The sequence below is a fragment of the Phaethon lepturus genome, unplaced genomic scaffold (genome assembly GCF_000687285.1).
Source record: "Phaethon lepturus isolate BGI_N335 unplaced genomic scaffold, ASM68728v1 scaffold754, whole genome shotgun sequence".
Lineage (NCBI taxonomy): Eukaryota > Metazoa > Chordata > Aves > Phaethontiformes > Phaethontidae > Phaethon > Phaethon lepturus.
Genome location: NW_010532408.1, coordinates 1 through 15,186, shown reverse-complemented (window position 1 = coordinate 15,186; position 15,186 = coordinate 1). Strand labels below are relative to the sequence as shown.

At 40.7% G+C, this 15,186-nt stretch overlaps 1 protein-coding gene across 1 annotated transcript in view; it reads left to right on the top strand.

The window, feature by feature from the left end:
* Window positions 1–7,169, top strand: part of AASDHPPT (aminoadipate-semialdehyde dehydrogenase-phosphopantetheinyl transferase) — a gene marked incomplete at its 5' end in the record, with an annotated part of 35,508 nt that extends 28,339 nt beyond the window's left edge. Inside the window, one exon of the mRNA XM_010284802.1 lies at window positions 6,999–7,169. Within this exon, the coding sequence (XP_010283104.1) occupies window positions 6,999–7,169 (171 nt within the window). The remainder of the gene's footprint in view (window positions 1–6,998) is intronic.
* Window positions 7,170–15,186: the final 8,017 nt, after the last annotated feature.

Here is a 15,186-nt window from a genome sequence, read left to right as displayed (position 1 = left end):
ACTGAACTGTGACTTGTCATTCTGTTGTGCCTGTTTTAGGAAAGGTCTGGGAAGGAGAAACGGGTTTCAGAGGACAGCAACAGTTAGTGTCAAATCTGTAATGTCTGTGTTACAGCATTCAATGTGTTCATTCAAGAGAAGATTAAGTGATTAAGTCTGAGTCAGTGATCACGGATAACACAGAGGCAGATCTTTTAACTAGTATTGGTTAGATTAAAAAAAGAGGTATAAACTACCTTTGAGGATTTACTATGGTAAATCAGTGCTCAAATATTCTCTAACAAAATATGTGTGTTCTGTTTGACAGGACATGCTTGATTCCTAGTGGGGCTGCATATCATCTTTCCTACAGGAATATTGATAAATGTGTCTCAGGTGAAAAGGTGGCCATTATTTTTAAAGACAATTACCTAAGTATTCTACAAAAATCCAGGATTTTTAAGTACTGACCTTCACCTGTCATACACCTTAAAATTATCATAGAAAGAATAGTCATGGTATCAAGAGTTGTAATAAAAAGTCTTTGAATCAAGAAAAGTCTCAAATGCATACTTGTCCACTGACTAAATTTGTGGTGACCTAAATTTCATTAGCTTGATTCACTGAAAAAAGGTAATTTTAAATAGGACAAGTGAGCATTCTGTGTCTCTCCAATATGGAAATGAAGTAAAAATTTCTGTACTGTCGTATTGTGCCTTTTCAGGACTCCTAATGGGAATGTGGAAAAAATGAAAGTGGCCTTCTCCCTTTCTAACAGAACTGTAAAAAAGGATTCTATGTATTGCTAGGTGTGTTGAGGGGAAAAGGTGTTCTTCATATTAGTTTTAAAAAAATTGATTATGTAGACATTATGCTATTGCTTCAGAATACCAATGCTTGTCTCTGTTCCCTCTCTGCTATCACAGGAGTGATTCATTATGTCCTGTTTGCAGAACATGTCCTTTCAGCAAGCTTTCTTCCCAACCTGATAGCAAGTACCTACAATTCACAGGAAAGACCAATTGATACATTGAAGTACTATAATTTAAATTCTCCAGTGTCAAGAATCTTAACAAAATGTCTACTAATGATTGCTGTTATGCTTGAAGAGAGAGAACATTTATCTGCACTCTTAGCTAGACCTAGGCAGTTATCTGAGGCAGGTCTCAATGAAAGCTGGCTGAGTTTATAATTCCGATGCCAGCTATAAAATAACTTTTCACCTATTACTTGCTAAAGTTCACAGGACTTGTGATGAATTCAGAACACTCTTGTCTTCAGAGAAGCATTTGCTGAAGTTCAAACTAGATCTTTTAACAATTTACTTAGCTCTGAGGCTTAGTTCATATTTGGTATGCATATCTGATATCACTTGCATGGCTCTAGGCACAGTTCCTGCAGCTTTACCTCACGTACAGAATGCCAGATGAACAGGAATGTCTCAACCATGTCACTTGTGTGAGGATATAAAGTGATAGGCAGCTCAATTAACTTTTGATTTCAGTCTGCGTTGGACAACTTTGAGTTTTGCTGTGCTGTTACAACAAACACAAACCATTTTGTTGTTTCTCCATTTGTTCTTCACAGTAGCTTACCGCTCAAACACTGAAACAGAGAATAGACATTTTTTCTCTTTTACCTATTTACTGACCTGCCTTCACTGATGTGATGGGAAGGGATAACAAAATCAACAAAATGGGCCGTAGGCAGCATCACCTCCAGCACTTGCATGTAAGCAAGCAAATGCCTACAAGGCACTATTATGGACAGGTCCTCCAAATCCTCTCCAGGAACTTGACATGATGGGGTGCCTCTCTGAAGTGCCTGTACACTACCGCACACAGTATGGGCAGTAAACATGATGGGTTAGAGATCTGTGTGAATTTACAGGGCTGCGATCTTGTTGGGATCATGGACATGTTGTGGGATGGCTCCAATGGTGAGAGTGTTGCGATCAAGGGGTACAGGCTCTTTAGGAAAGATAGGCTGGGAAGGTGAGGAGGGGGAGTTGCCCTTTCTGTGAGAGAGCAGCTGGAGTGCATGAAGCTCTGCCTGGGGATGGATGAGGAGGCAGCTGAGAGTTTGTGTTAGGATTAAAGAGAGAAAAGTCAAGGTGACATTACAGTGTGTTTCTGGTATACACACTGAACAGAAATTTAATCAGGCCTTCTACAGATAGGTAGAAGCAGCCTCCCTTTCGCAGGTACTGATCCTCGTGGGGGAGTTGAACCACCCCAATATCTGCTGGAGAGACACAGCAGGACATAAGGAATTCAGGAGGCTCCTGGAGTCCATTGATGACAACTTACTCCCTCAAGTGATGGAGGAGCCCATGAGGAGAAGTGTTATCATGGTTTAATCCCAACCTGTAATTAAGCACCACACAGCAACTTGCTCACTCCCCCCTGGTGGGATGGGTGAGAGAATCAGAACAGTAAAAGTGAGAGAACTCGTGGGTTGAGATAAAGACAGTTTAAGAAGTAAAGCAAAAGCCACATGTACCAGCAAAGCAAAGCAAGCAATTCATTCACTACTTCCCAATGTTCAACCATCTCCAGGAAAGCAGGGCTCCATCACATGTAACGGTTACTTGGGAAAACAAATGCCATAACCCCAAACATACCCCCTTTCCTCCTCCTTCCCCCAGCTTTATATTCTGAGCATGACATCATATCGTATTGTGTTTGCATGGCAAGGTTTTGGTACCTGGGGGGCTTTTGTGAGAAGCTGCTAGAAGCTTCCCCTACGTCCAATAGAGCGAGATGGCTCCAAGACAGACCTGCTGCTGGCCAAAGCAGAGCCTATCAGCAACGGTAGTAGCACCCCTGGAAATAACAGATTTTACGAAGAGGGAAGAAAAAATGGCAACAGCAATTACAGCTGGAGAAAGGAGTGAGTATATGTGAGAGAAACAACTCTGCAGACACCAAGGTCAGTGAAGAAGGAGGGGGAGGAGGTATTCCGGGTGCTGGAGCAGAGATTCCCCTGCAGCCCCTGGTGAAGCCCATGGTGAGGCCGGCTGTCCCATGGAGCTCCACGCTGGAGCAGATACCCTCTTACATCCCATGGAGCACCCTGTGCTGGAGCAGGTGGATGCCCAAAGGAGGCTGTGACCCTGTGGGAAGCCTGCTCTGGAGGAGGCTCCTGGCAGGACCTGTGGCCCCGGGGAGAGAAGAGTCCATGCTGGAGCAGGTTTGCTGGCAGGACTTGTGACCCCGTGGGGGACCCATGCTGGAGCAGTCTGTTCCTGAAGGACTGCGCCCCATGGAAGGGACCCAGGCTGGAGCAGTTTGTGAAGAACTGAAGCCCATGGGAAGGACTCATGTTGGAGAAGTTCATGGAGAACTGCCTTCTGTGGGAGGGACCCCACACTGGAGCAGGGGCAGAGTGTGAGGAGTCCTCTCACTGCGGAGGAAGGAGCTGCAGAATCAACTGATCTCAACCTCCATTCACGGTCCCCCTGTTTGGCTTGGGAGAAGGAGGTAGAAAATTGGGAGTGAAGTTGAGCCCAGGAAGAAGGGAGGGGTGGGGGGAAGGAGTTTTAAGATTTGGGTTTCGTTTTCATTACCCTACTCTAATTTAATTCATTGCCAATCAAATTAATTTCCCCAAGTCTAGTCTGTTTTGCTTGTGATGGTAATTGCTGACTGATTTCTCCCTGTCCTTATCTTGACCCACAAGCTTCTCATTATACTTTCTCTTCCTTGTCCAGCTGAGAAAGGGAGTGATAGAGTGGCTTTGGTGGGCACTGGGCATCTTGCCAAGGTCGACCCACCACAGGTATGGAATATCCTTTTGGTCAGTTGGGGTCAGCTGTCCCAGCTGTGTCCCCTCCCTATTTCTGGTGCGCACCTAGCCTACTTACTGGTGGGGTGGGGTGAGAAGCAGAAAAGGCCTTGGCTTGGTGTAAGCACTGCTCAGCAATGACGAAAACACCCCTCTATTATCAACACTGTTTTCATCACAAATCCAAAACATAGCCACATACTAGCTACTATGAAGAAAATTAACTCTATCCCAGCCAAAACCAGCACAGGTGCTCTGCTGGACCTCATATTTGCCAATGAGGAGGGGCTTTGGGGATATGAGGGTCAAAGGCAGCCTTGGCTACAGCGAACATGAGATTGTGGAGTTCAGCATTCTACGGGCAGGGAGGAGGGCTCGCAACCCTGGACTTGAGGAGAGCAGACTTTGGCCTCCTCAGATATTTGCTTGGAAGAGTCCTGTGGTATAAGGTCTTGGAGGGAAGCGGGGCTTAAGAGAGCTGGTTAATATTCAAGGATCGCCTCCTCCAAGCTCAAGAGAGTTCTATCCCAAAGAATAAGAAGTTAGGCAAAAATGCTAGGAGGCCTGCATGGATGAACAAAGAGATCCTAGCCAAATTCAAATGCAAAAAGGAAGCATGCAGAGGGTGGAAGCAAGCATGGGTAACCTGAGAGGAATACAGAAACATTGTCTGAGTATCCAAGGATGAAGTTAGGAAAGCTAAAGCCCAAATGGAATTAAATCCAACCAGGGACATAAACACAACAAGAAAGGCTTCTGTAAGTACACAGGTGACAAAAGGACAACTAGGGAAAATATGAGCCCTTTGCTCAATGAGGCAGAGGCCCTGACTACACAGGACACGGAAAAGGCTGAGGTACTGAATGCCACCTTTGCCTCAGTCTTTACTAGCATGACCAGCCTTCAGAAATCACAGGTCCCAGAGACCAGAGGGGAAGGAGCAAGGAAGATTTACCTTTCGTGGAAGAGGGTCAGGTCATGGAATACTTAGGCAAAATGGACATATGTAAGTCCATGGGCCCACATGGGATGCACCTGCAAGTGCTAAGGGAGCTGGCAGATGTCATTGAGAAGACACTCTCAATAATCTTTGGTTGATCATGGTGATGGGGAGAAGTGCTCAAAGACTGGAGGAAAGCACATGTCACTCATCTTCAAGAAAGAGGACCCAGGGAATTACAGGCCCATCAGCCTCACCTCAATGTCTGGAAAGGTAGTAGAGCAGCTAATTCTGGAAACCACTTCGAGGCACATCAAGGACTAGAAATTACTAGCCTGGTAGATGAGGGGAGAGCAGTGGATATTGTCTGCCTGGAGTTCAGTACCTTCTGCCTCTGACACTGTGTCTCATAAGATTCTCTTAGAGAAACTGTTGATGTATGGGCTGGATAAGCAGACAGTAAGGTGCACTGAAAACTGTTTGAATGGTTGGGCCCAGAGGGTGGCGATCAGTGGCATGAAGTCTGGCTGGACCCAGTAACGCAGTGTACCCTAGGGATTGTAACTAGGTCCAGTCTGGTTTAACATCTTCATTAATGATCTGGATGGTGGGGCAGTGTACCCTCAGCAGGTTTGCCAATGACACAAAACTGGGAGGAGAGGCTGATATGTCAGGAGGTTGTGCTGCCATTCAGAGAGACCTCAACAGGCTGAAGAAATGGGCCAACAGGAACCTCATAAAGTTCAACAAAGTCCTGCACCTAGGGAGGAGCAACCCCAGGCACCAGTATATGCAGGTGGCCACCCAGCTGGAAAGCTGCTTTGCATAAAAGGCACTGAGGTTCCTGGTTAACACCAGATTGCTGGTTCATGTTCAATGTGGCCTTACAGCAAAGAAGGCTGATGGTATCCTGGGCTGCATTAGATAAAGTGTTGCCAGCAGGTCGAGGGAGGTGATCTTTGCCCTTTACTCAGCACTGGTAAGGCCTCACAGCGAAGGGCCACAAAGATGATTAAGGGATGGGAATGTCTCTGCTATGAGGAAAGGCTGAGAGAGCTGTGACTGTTCAGCCTGGAGAAGAGAAGACGCGGGGAGATCTTAGTAATATGTCTAAATACCTGAAGGGAGGGTGCAAACTGGATAGAGCCAGGCTTTTTTCATTGGGGCCCAGTTACAGGACCAGAAGCATTGGGCACAAGCTGAAAGACAGGAGGTTCCCTCTGAACATCAGGAAACACATTTTTTTCACTGTGAGGGTGACTGAGATTGCCCAGGGAGGTTGTGGAGCCTCCATCCTTGGTGATATTCAAAAGCTGCCTGGATGTGGTCCTGGGCAGCTGGCTCTAGGTGGCCCTGCTTGAGCAGGGCTGCTGGACCAGATGACCTCCAGAGCTCCCTTCCAATCTCAGCCATTCTGTGATTACCAGACATCAGTATTTGATCCCCCAGAGCCGTACCTTAGCATGCATCAAAAATATGTCAGTGTGTGTGATAGAGAGTAACCCCACTGCAGACTAGCCCTGCTGAATTCTATTAAATATTAAACGTTAAGGATATGTTGGATTTTGCTGGAACAAATGCCAAATTTAGAAGGATCAGCTATATTCATGTTTGATTCATGCGGGTGTACTAATGGCCTGCTGGTTGGAAAGAATTACACTTGCAGATACCATACAGCAGGCTGCACAGTAATGTGCTTTTTTCTTTGAAATGTGTTTTTTCTTGAAGTGATGGATCTGCCAGCGAGACCATGAAACTCTCATCTGCAGTATTTCAGTCTGCAGTTAATCTGTATTTAACACTGGGAATTGTGGGTTGATGTGACCTCTTTTGTCCTTAAATAGCATGAGTTTGAGAGAAGCATGCACAATCCCAGTGATTGCTGGTATTAAAAAAGAGTATGAACAGGCACACTTCTAGTGGAATAAATACTCATGCTATCATATCAAATAATTATGTCTGCTGGAAAAAGAAGTACAGTTTGTTTGGGTTTGTTGATGGGTTTTTTCTTTCAGACTTAAACACTCATTCTGTGGTGTTTGCATCATTGTCTATCCCTCATTCTTTCATTTTTCTGAATTGAGTTTCAAAGGAAAACTTGCTTTTTCTATGTGGCCTGTTACATGCTTCTATTACTTACTGTATAGCCTAAAATAAGGACAGTGACATTGGTCTCAATTGGAATATTTTCTTTCTTCTTCAGTAAGCAATGTGTAGTTTAAAGGACAGGGAATATTGCAGGAAGAAATTGAGATTTATTGATTCATGTAATACTAATATGTACTTTCCTTAGGTACATTCCACGGAGCCTAACCATCCACAGTTTACATTATTGACTTTTGAAGAATTAGTTGCATCTGGCATTCCAGTCGCACCTGAAGATTCTGCATATTGGGATAATTTTTGTTCTAAGGAGGAGAGTCCAGTGAAACAGAATTCACATTCAAGAGAAAAATGCTTATAAAGAAAAAAAAATTGTCAAAGTTTTTATGCTGTTACTCTTCGTAATTCAGAGCGTGGGAATAAGTGCACCTGTGTAAATGAAACATATTTTTTCTTATTTAAACAGTCTGATTTTCACCTTTTTAAAATTGACATTCTTTATCGATATCTTAAGGAAGATGTGTGTTTCCTCCACTTTTCCTCCAAGTGAAAAGTCTAAGCTGGCCACATGTTTCTTTGCTTCTCCATGCCTGTGGTTTTTACATTTCAGTAATTACCCATGCTAGGAACAGGAAGCAGAGCTACAATACTGTTGATTAGTCAACAAGTTTTTAATATATAAAAATGTGTTTCCATACTGTATTTATGCTGAAGCTTGAATTATGATACTGCTTTTTCTCTTACAAAGGTAATAGTTTTATTCTCAGGTGGATAAATAAAGCCAGAAGAATTGGTACAAATCCTTTTGCTGTTACTATATGGTGCAAGTGTTTGTACAACACTTTGAATTTGTGTAATAGCAGGCTGAAGAAGTCTGAATCCTAGTAGTCTTGGAACTACATCTGTGCAAAACTAGTTTGAGGCAGGAAATTAACTTAGAAGTATTTCATATCCTTTTCATTTACAATCTGTGTTAATTAAAGCTTCCTGTATGTAATTTAGGATTGGCTTTTTAATGCTTCTTTTTGTATTTTTCTCTCAGCAATAGATAGGAGCCAAACAGCAGTTCAGTTTTCCTAGACTTGCACTTACATCTGTACTGTCCTAGACACTAAGTCATGGTGGGGAGTGGGGGTGCGGGGTAAGACAACAAACAAAAAACCCTGTTTACTTTTCTTTAAACAGTTTCATAACATCTGAAGACAGAATATTTTATTGTCCTACAGTGAATGAAATTTTCTGGAGAAGATTTCCAGATCTTGAGTGTACCTTTAAAAAATTTTGTATTCCTTTTCAAAACAAATCCTGTTTTGTGCCATTACTTCCTACTTTTCTTTCTAGAAGTCATAGATAAATTATGGTCCATCTAAATATAAGGAAACATACTGAACAGAATGAGTCATACTGAATGGAATGATTTTCACAACTAATAAGAGTTCATTTTGGTCCTACAGTTAAATATAGATCTTCAGGGAATTTGGGATTGTGTACAACTTGACTGCACCCTGTATTCTGACTAAAGGAGAATCTACTTGTAGTGTAACCATTGAAGCCATGCCTTATTACAAAGATACAGAAAAGGTTTAGAGAGAGAAGGGTATGAGTTTTATAATATTATACAGGCTTTTGGAGTTCTGAATACAAATATGCTTTTAAACTTTCCTGTTTCTACCAGTTCTGACTAATATTTTTGTTTCCATTTCAATGACTCTCTCATCTTGCATGCTAATTGTAGTTTTTTGTGATTTCCTTTTTTCTTCCAAAACTGCAAATCAGTGAAGCAGTGACTCTTCTCTCCAGACTCTGCAGGGGTTAAAGTAGATGCTCAGTAACTTCAAATCTGAAGTTAACAGAAATTAATGTACGAATTGTAAGTCAAGTGTGCCAGACTGTTTTTTTCCATGAAATAAAAGTTGTGGTAAATAATTGGTGTTCCGTAGGGGCAAGAAAAAGCTATTTAGTGGATATGTAATGGTATAATTTACTGGGATAGGATATTTTAAACTGATTCAGTTGACTCCGTCTTACTCTGTTCTACCTGAAGTGTATTGTAATCCCAGATGGACAAGCACATGAAGGTGCTTAAGGGCTGAGATAATTATAAGTATTGCCAGGCTGAAAAAAAAGTTTTGTTCTGTTACAGGTTTTGGAAGCCTGCAGAATAAGGAGGCCTATTCAGAGTGTGAGAGGCTGAAGAGTATTGAGCTCGATGGCTGGCTGGCTGGCTATTACCTGGTCCAGTACATGCCAGTCCTCACCAGTCACTGAGGACCCCATCAATTGCAGCTGTACCAGCCAGTTTAAATTGCCAACTTTTTTGCTGGGACAGTGAAATGAACTGCAAATATGGGGTAAGATGAATAGAGAATTTTCAGATCTAGATTTCTGGGGATACAGGAATTAATCTCATATTAGAGATGAGTTATTTTTGCCTAGTGATAGCATCTCAAAACAGAATTTTTCTCTCATTGGAAAGAGTTTAAAAAGTATTAACGTAATTGTTTATAATGTGCTTGCATGTACGTAGAGAACAAACCAATTTTGTAAAATAGAAAATTACACTTGAATTGCTTGCCAGGAATATGGTGATTTTCAGGACTATATCTAATGAGAAAGGTTAGAAAAATGAGGTTTTTTTCATTAACTTTCCATGAAATAAAAACATAGTTTTTAACAGTCCAGGCAGAATCATCTAGAAGATTGCAGTTCCCCACATTATGATTTTTTCCAATGTCTTTGATTTACACTGAGCTATTTGAGAAGTAAGATTAATTTTTTTTTTTTTTAACCTCAGGTAGCAATAAGGTTAGGTGCTGGTAATGCCTTGTGAAGAGCCACCTGAGTCAGGTTGTTTAGTGTCAGTACAAACGGACAGAATTTTTACACTTGCTTTTACCACCGTTGGAAAGAGCAGCTGTACAGTTATGGAACTGTCAGCTAAAAGCATGCTGCTGAAAGGCCAGCAAGACACTGACTCTTCATGAATGTGAATGATGCATCTTCAAGTCATCAGAACGTTTTTCTGGGCATCTGTGTACTGTTAGAGGCATGTATTGAAATGTTGCTAGTGTATACAGATAAGTTAATGTAATCTCAGAGCTCTAAGATTTTTTTTATTTCACCTTATATAAAGAATTGAGCCCTGTATCCACACATGGTCTTAACACTGGCTTCCTTGCATTTCCTCAGAATACAGTCTTAATGTCCATAGAGTGTCTCTGACATTTTTAGAAGCACAGCTCCAGCTTCCATCACTAGGTCGGGTTGCTGGCCCCATCCAGTGCAGATGAGCTGACCTTTGCTGGTCTCCCGTCGCTCTTCTATCTGCAAGAAATTTCCCAGTTATGTCTAGAAGCCCTCTGGCCTTCAGGTTTCTTCTCCAGAGCTCCATTCCTTTATCTCTTTGGTTTTCTGTATATTGCCCTAGACATGACCATACCATGTACCTATATCCTAAAGGGTAAGAAGCCGGAAAAACACAAGCTGTGCTCCGCATGAGCCTTTCCCAGCAGGGGCTGTGGCTAGGTAGTAATTTTCCCTATGGAACAGGACTGACCAGCATCCCTGTTCCTCAAAGTACAGATTTAGATCTTAGATGAGATCCACTGCTCTAGACTGCAGCTCAAACCCAGTGTTTCTGAGGGGTAGCTATTAGCAGTCTCTGACCTTAAAAATAATTTTAAAAGGTTTTAAAAAGTCTTTATCTTCAGTGAAAAGATTGTCAAAAGTCAATAAATGTTTCAGTTTGGACATAATCACGTTTAAACCTTTTTGTTTCTTGCATGAAAATCGTTAGAGTGGATTAGGAACTTCAGGGGGTAAAAAACTATGTTCAAGATAATTTGCAGCTGTGTGACAAAAGAGTGGTGCCATTTGATGTGAAAATCTGTAACTTTGAAAAGTGGATCATATGAATTCATCTTAGCCTTTCACAGTCTGTAAACCTATGCAAGATGTATGTTGTTACTATATTGTGGGATCAAATGCACAGGTGTTAATCAAATGTACTGATCTTAGACAAGAAATCGTAGAGGTAGCAGCAGTAGCATAAATATGGTTGTAATTTATATGTTACTGGAAACATACAGGTGACAGCTCACCTTTAAACAATCATCTTTACCCAAGGCATTGCAATAAAGCCATGATCTGCAAAGAAAATCAAGATAGGAAGGAAAAGATAGCTATTCAAGTGGGTATAGACCGTCTCTTTTTTGGAGCTAACAGGATTATAAGTGCTACATTCTACAAAGATGATAAGTGGTTCTTGGGCAGAATTGGTACAACCAAGCCTGAAACAATGATTCAGACTTCCCTCCTTACCTGCTGCCTAATTCTGCAGGTGGCTGGACATGCTAATTTGTGCTTCACGTTCCTCCAGAATACGGGTATTTTGTGTTGCTCTATGCTGTATAGAAAATATAGGCATGAAAATAAATTCTGAATTATTCTCAAGAGAGCCAACATTTTAAAAGTTTTGTTTTGTTTTGTTTTCCAAAAGTCACTTTTTGTAATATGTTATTCTCTTGTGCTGTACATACAGTTTTCTATGGCCAGATACTATGTATGGCCCCTATTTCTGCTAAGATTGAGTTTATTTTCTTTATTGAAATAAAAAGTGGGTTAGTTTGGGTTTGTGTTCTGATTTTGTGTTGTCTATTGATGGTTCTAGCTTTCTCAGTTATTTTTTTATCTCACTATTCTTTGGATCATTATAGACATAGGTGGGATTACTGAAACACACACTTCTTTGTTATTTCTGAAACAATTTATGGGAACACAAATCTGGATGCTCCTAGTGACATCCTTTAGATGAATCATGAAATGGTCTGGACCAGCTGTCCACTCTGTCACATTCTTATAAGACTGGCACTTCAGGATATGGTTTAGTGGGCATGGTGGTGTTGGGTTGATGGTTGGACTTGATGATCTAAAGGTCTTTTCCAACCTTAATGATTCTGTGATTCTGTGTGACTAGGTGTGTTCAAGTCTTTCTTCCAGGATGGATGCTCCCTGGTTTCTTCCTGCAATTTTAATTTAATAATGTGCAACCTAGTTTCTTGACATAACTATAACATAATGTTGGTGTATTTTACATTAGAGTAGCTCATCATTTGGTCTAAATTGCAACAGTGCGAGCTTTAATGCTTGTAGGAAGATAACGTTTTTAAATACAAGGTGTACAGTGGTATCTACATACGTAAGGGAATTTCCAAATAATTTTTTTTTAACTATGTTGTGTAACACAGGTTCCTCATGTTGTAGTAGAAGATTATTCACACAGAAAAGGCACTTCTGCTTGCACAAGGGTTCTCTTTAAAACCCTCAAAAATGTTTTAGATTGATAAGTGATGTAAACAGTAAGAAAATGGGTATTTCATTTGAAATGATCGTCCAATATCTAGAGGTACCTAGACACCTTTATTTGTACTTTACAAAGCAGTGAAGAAGCATTGTCATGTAGGAAGATGTTAAGAGAAGCTGCCCTGCAGCTGCCTTATAAAGATGTATTCTTCATAATGCAAGTAAAAAAGTATCTGCGATAAATGTGTATAATCTGTTAGGAAATAGTTTGCATCACTACTAACAACTGAATAATCCGATACCTTTTAATACATTTTAAAGATGCCTTTTTATGTTTTTAGTGGCTGTCAGCCCAATAAGAGAAGGAATGGTTTGGGGCATGGTGGATCTAGTTGTTGTCACATCCAACTTGCTCTACATATAATTAATGAAGTCTAGTTCTTCAAACTAAGTAAGCTGGGAGCTTTTAATCATTAAAGGTTTTATTCAGCAGCTATTGCAAAACACATGAGCAGTCATGGCAACAGGGTACAAAACACCAAACTTTTTATTCTGTTGCAAAGGTCTTATTCGGGTGCTAATCTCAGACTTTCATTTCTTGTTTCTTGGCTGCTAGGAATCTTACTGGTAGTGACCCTGCTTGTGTCAGCCTATAACATGCTGATCGAATTTGTTTTTGAAAAGGGGATATATTTTCCTTATGCTGAAGGATTTTCTACCTTTTAGTCAAAGTTGTAATCCTCTGAATAAAGAATTTTAAATCATTGATTTGAAGATGTGTTCAAGTTAAGAGCGCTATGGACCAGTCTGCCACAAAAAAAAAGTGTAGGTCCTACTGGAGGCAAGGATTTTTTTGGAAATTCCAAGCTTAGAAATGTGTGTTAAGTGTACTTAAAAGGTTTGCTAGATTACCTGTCAGATAGGTTTAGGTGGGTGCCTGTCAAACATCCTGAGCAGGCTTAGGACAGGAAGCTAAGCATAAGAAAGATGCAATGCCAGACCAATATTCAATGGGGTGGTTTTTTTTCAGGTTCGTATTTTTAGGTTTTCATAGCTATGTTGTAGATATATGAATGTCCCATTTTGGATTTGGTTATTACCCTGTTAAGTTATTCAGGCATTTGAGTCTAGTCAGACATTCCACAAGGGCACTGAGATTTTGACTGAGTGAGGAACTGAAGACGTGGCTCAGTGTGGTTGCTGTTGGTAAATTTCCCTTTTTTGTAAAGGACCTAAATAAGCTGATACATCAATTCCATCCTGTTTCTTTGTGTACCGATACGGCTGGTGCTGTGCCCTTGGTATCACTTTTTTTTAATGGAAAATATGAGTAAAGGAATTAAGTTGTACTACAAATAATAAGAGGAAATAAATGTAAAAGACAAGTTGAAAGTGTATTAATTCTAGCTTTTAACCCATAAAGGGAAGTTCTTAGTTTTGCTTTGGTCTAAGGTCTCAAAGCAGCTGACATTATTTCAAACATTTTACCTGGGTTTCTTTTTTTCCCTCCTCAAGATTAAGTAATAGTATACATCTTACACACTTTCAAAGTTCCTGCTATGATTTTTGGATTTATCTAGTGAATGAGTTTCTCTTGTCCCACTAGTTCAATGTTTCCAGCCTTCGTTCAGTGTTCTAAAAAATTGCTTTCCTTTAATCTTGAAATAGGCTGAATTTCACTCAAGTAGCTGGTCACATCCATTTTATCCATGGGAATCTCTGACCAGAGGCAGAAAGCAGGAGCTTGGACTGCCCCTGAATTCACGTACAGGTTAGCCACTTGCCCATTCTGCTCAACCATGCCCTGTGCATCCAGGATCCTCTGTGCCTGCAGAAACTGTTAGATGCCCAAGCAGGGCATGTTTGTAGCCCCTTCCATTGATACAGCAGTGCTAAGGGATGGCAAAGGCTGGAGTCGGACAGTGCGTCTTGGGTATTCACGTAAAAATACGTCAGCAGAAGCAAGAACTTGACGGAGTGCAGCGCTTTGTCCAGCCTGCTGCTGCGTGAACAGCCAGTGGTTATTTGTTTGTTCAATGTGACCTTTTTAGTCAGAGGAGGAGAGTCCATGCTCCCCTTGTAATGGCTCTTAAGATGCCTCATTATTTCTCAAATTAACTCAGTCAAGTGATGTCACTACTTGACGTCACTGAATAGAAAACTCTCAGTTGCATGACTGATAATTACTTTTATTTTTTTCCAGTGTTGAAGCTAATGCTTCTGCCCCATGAATTTACTAATGGCTGTTCTCATCACTGTTTGCAATTTTTGCCATGGTATCAATGTACTGCTGGTTTTGGCTTTAAGGCATCATCGGTGGCAATCTGAATTACCAGTGCAGAGGGGACTGCAGTGTTGAGGAAGTGCAAAAAGACTAACAAAAATATAAATGATCTTTATCAATGTGATTACAGGTTTTATTTATCATTGCATGATGCCAATTGCGTGCTGATATGTAATTATTCACAGTGTCATGTATTATCTGTTATATAAGAACTTTATACATTTATTACATATATATTTATACACGTAGACTCACACATATATATACACACTGTATAGAATACAGTATCTTTCAGTTAAGCATAGACCTGTGTTTTCCTCTTCAGTTTGTATAGGTGTAAGTACCTATATGTAGTTAAAAAAAAGCATTCATTATTTTTCATCATAGAGTGGTGTTTCATCTATTTAAATATCTACCTATTAAAATTACTTTGAGTTTCATTTGAAACGGCACACAGGCAAAAGTCTGAAAATACTACCTTAGAAATATTTTCTCCTTTAAAGTGAATATCCTGTATTTTCTTAGCTTCAGCAGCATAGTTTTCTGTAATTTATCACTGCTGGCATCAGGTGAATGGATTCTCAGCCCGTGTGTCAACTGATTGTACGACGTGTTCCTCATGCTCATTGAGAGCTTTTGTGAAAGGTACAGGGAACTCCTTATTTAGTGAGGTCACTGGTCTTTTTGTAAGAGAAATGGAATTTTCCTGCATTTATTTAAGTTCAAATGCTGTCTACTGAATAGAGTAATATTCTCAGCGAGCGATGTGACGCCAGTCTACAAGAAAGGCCGG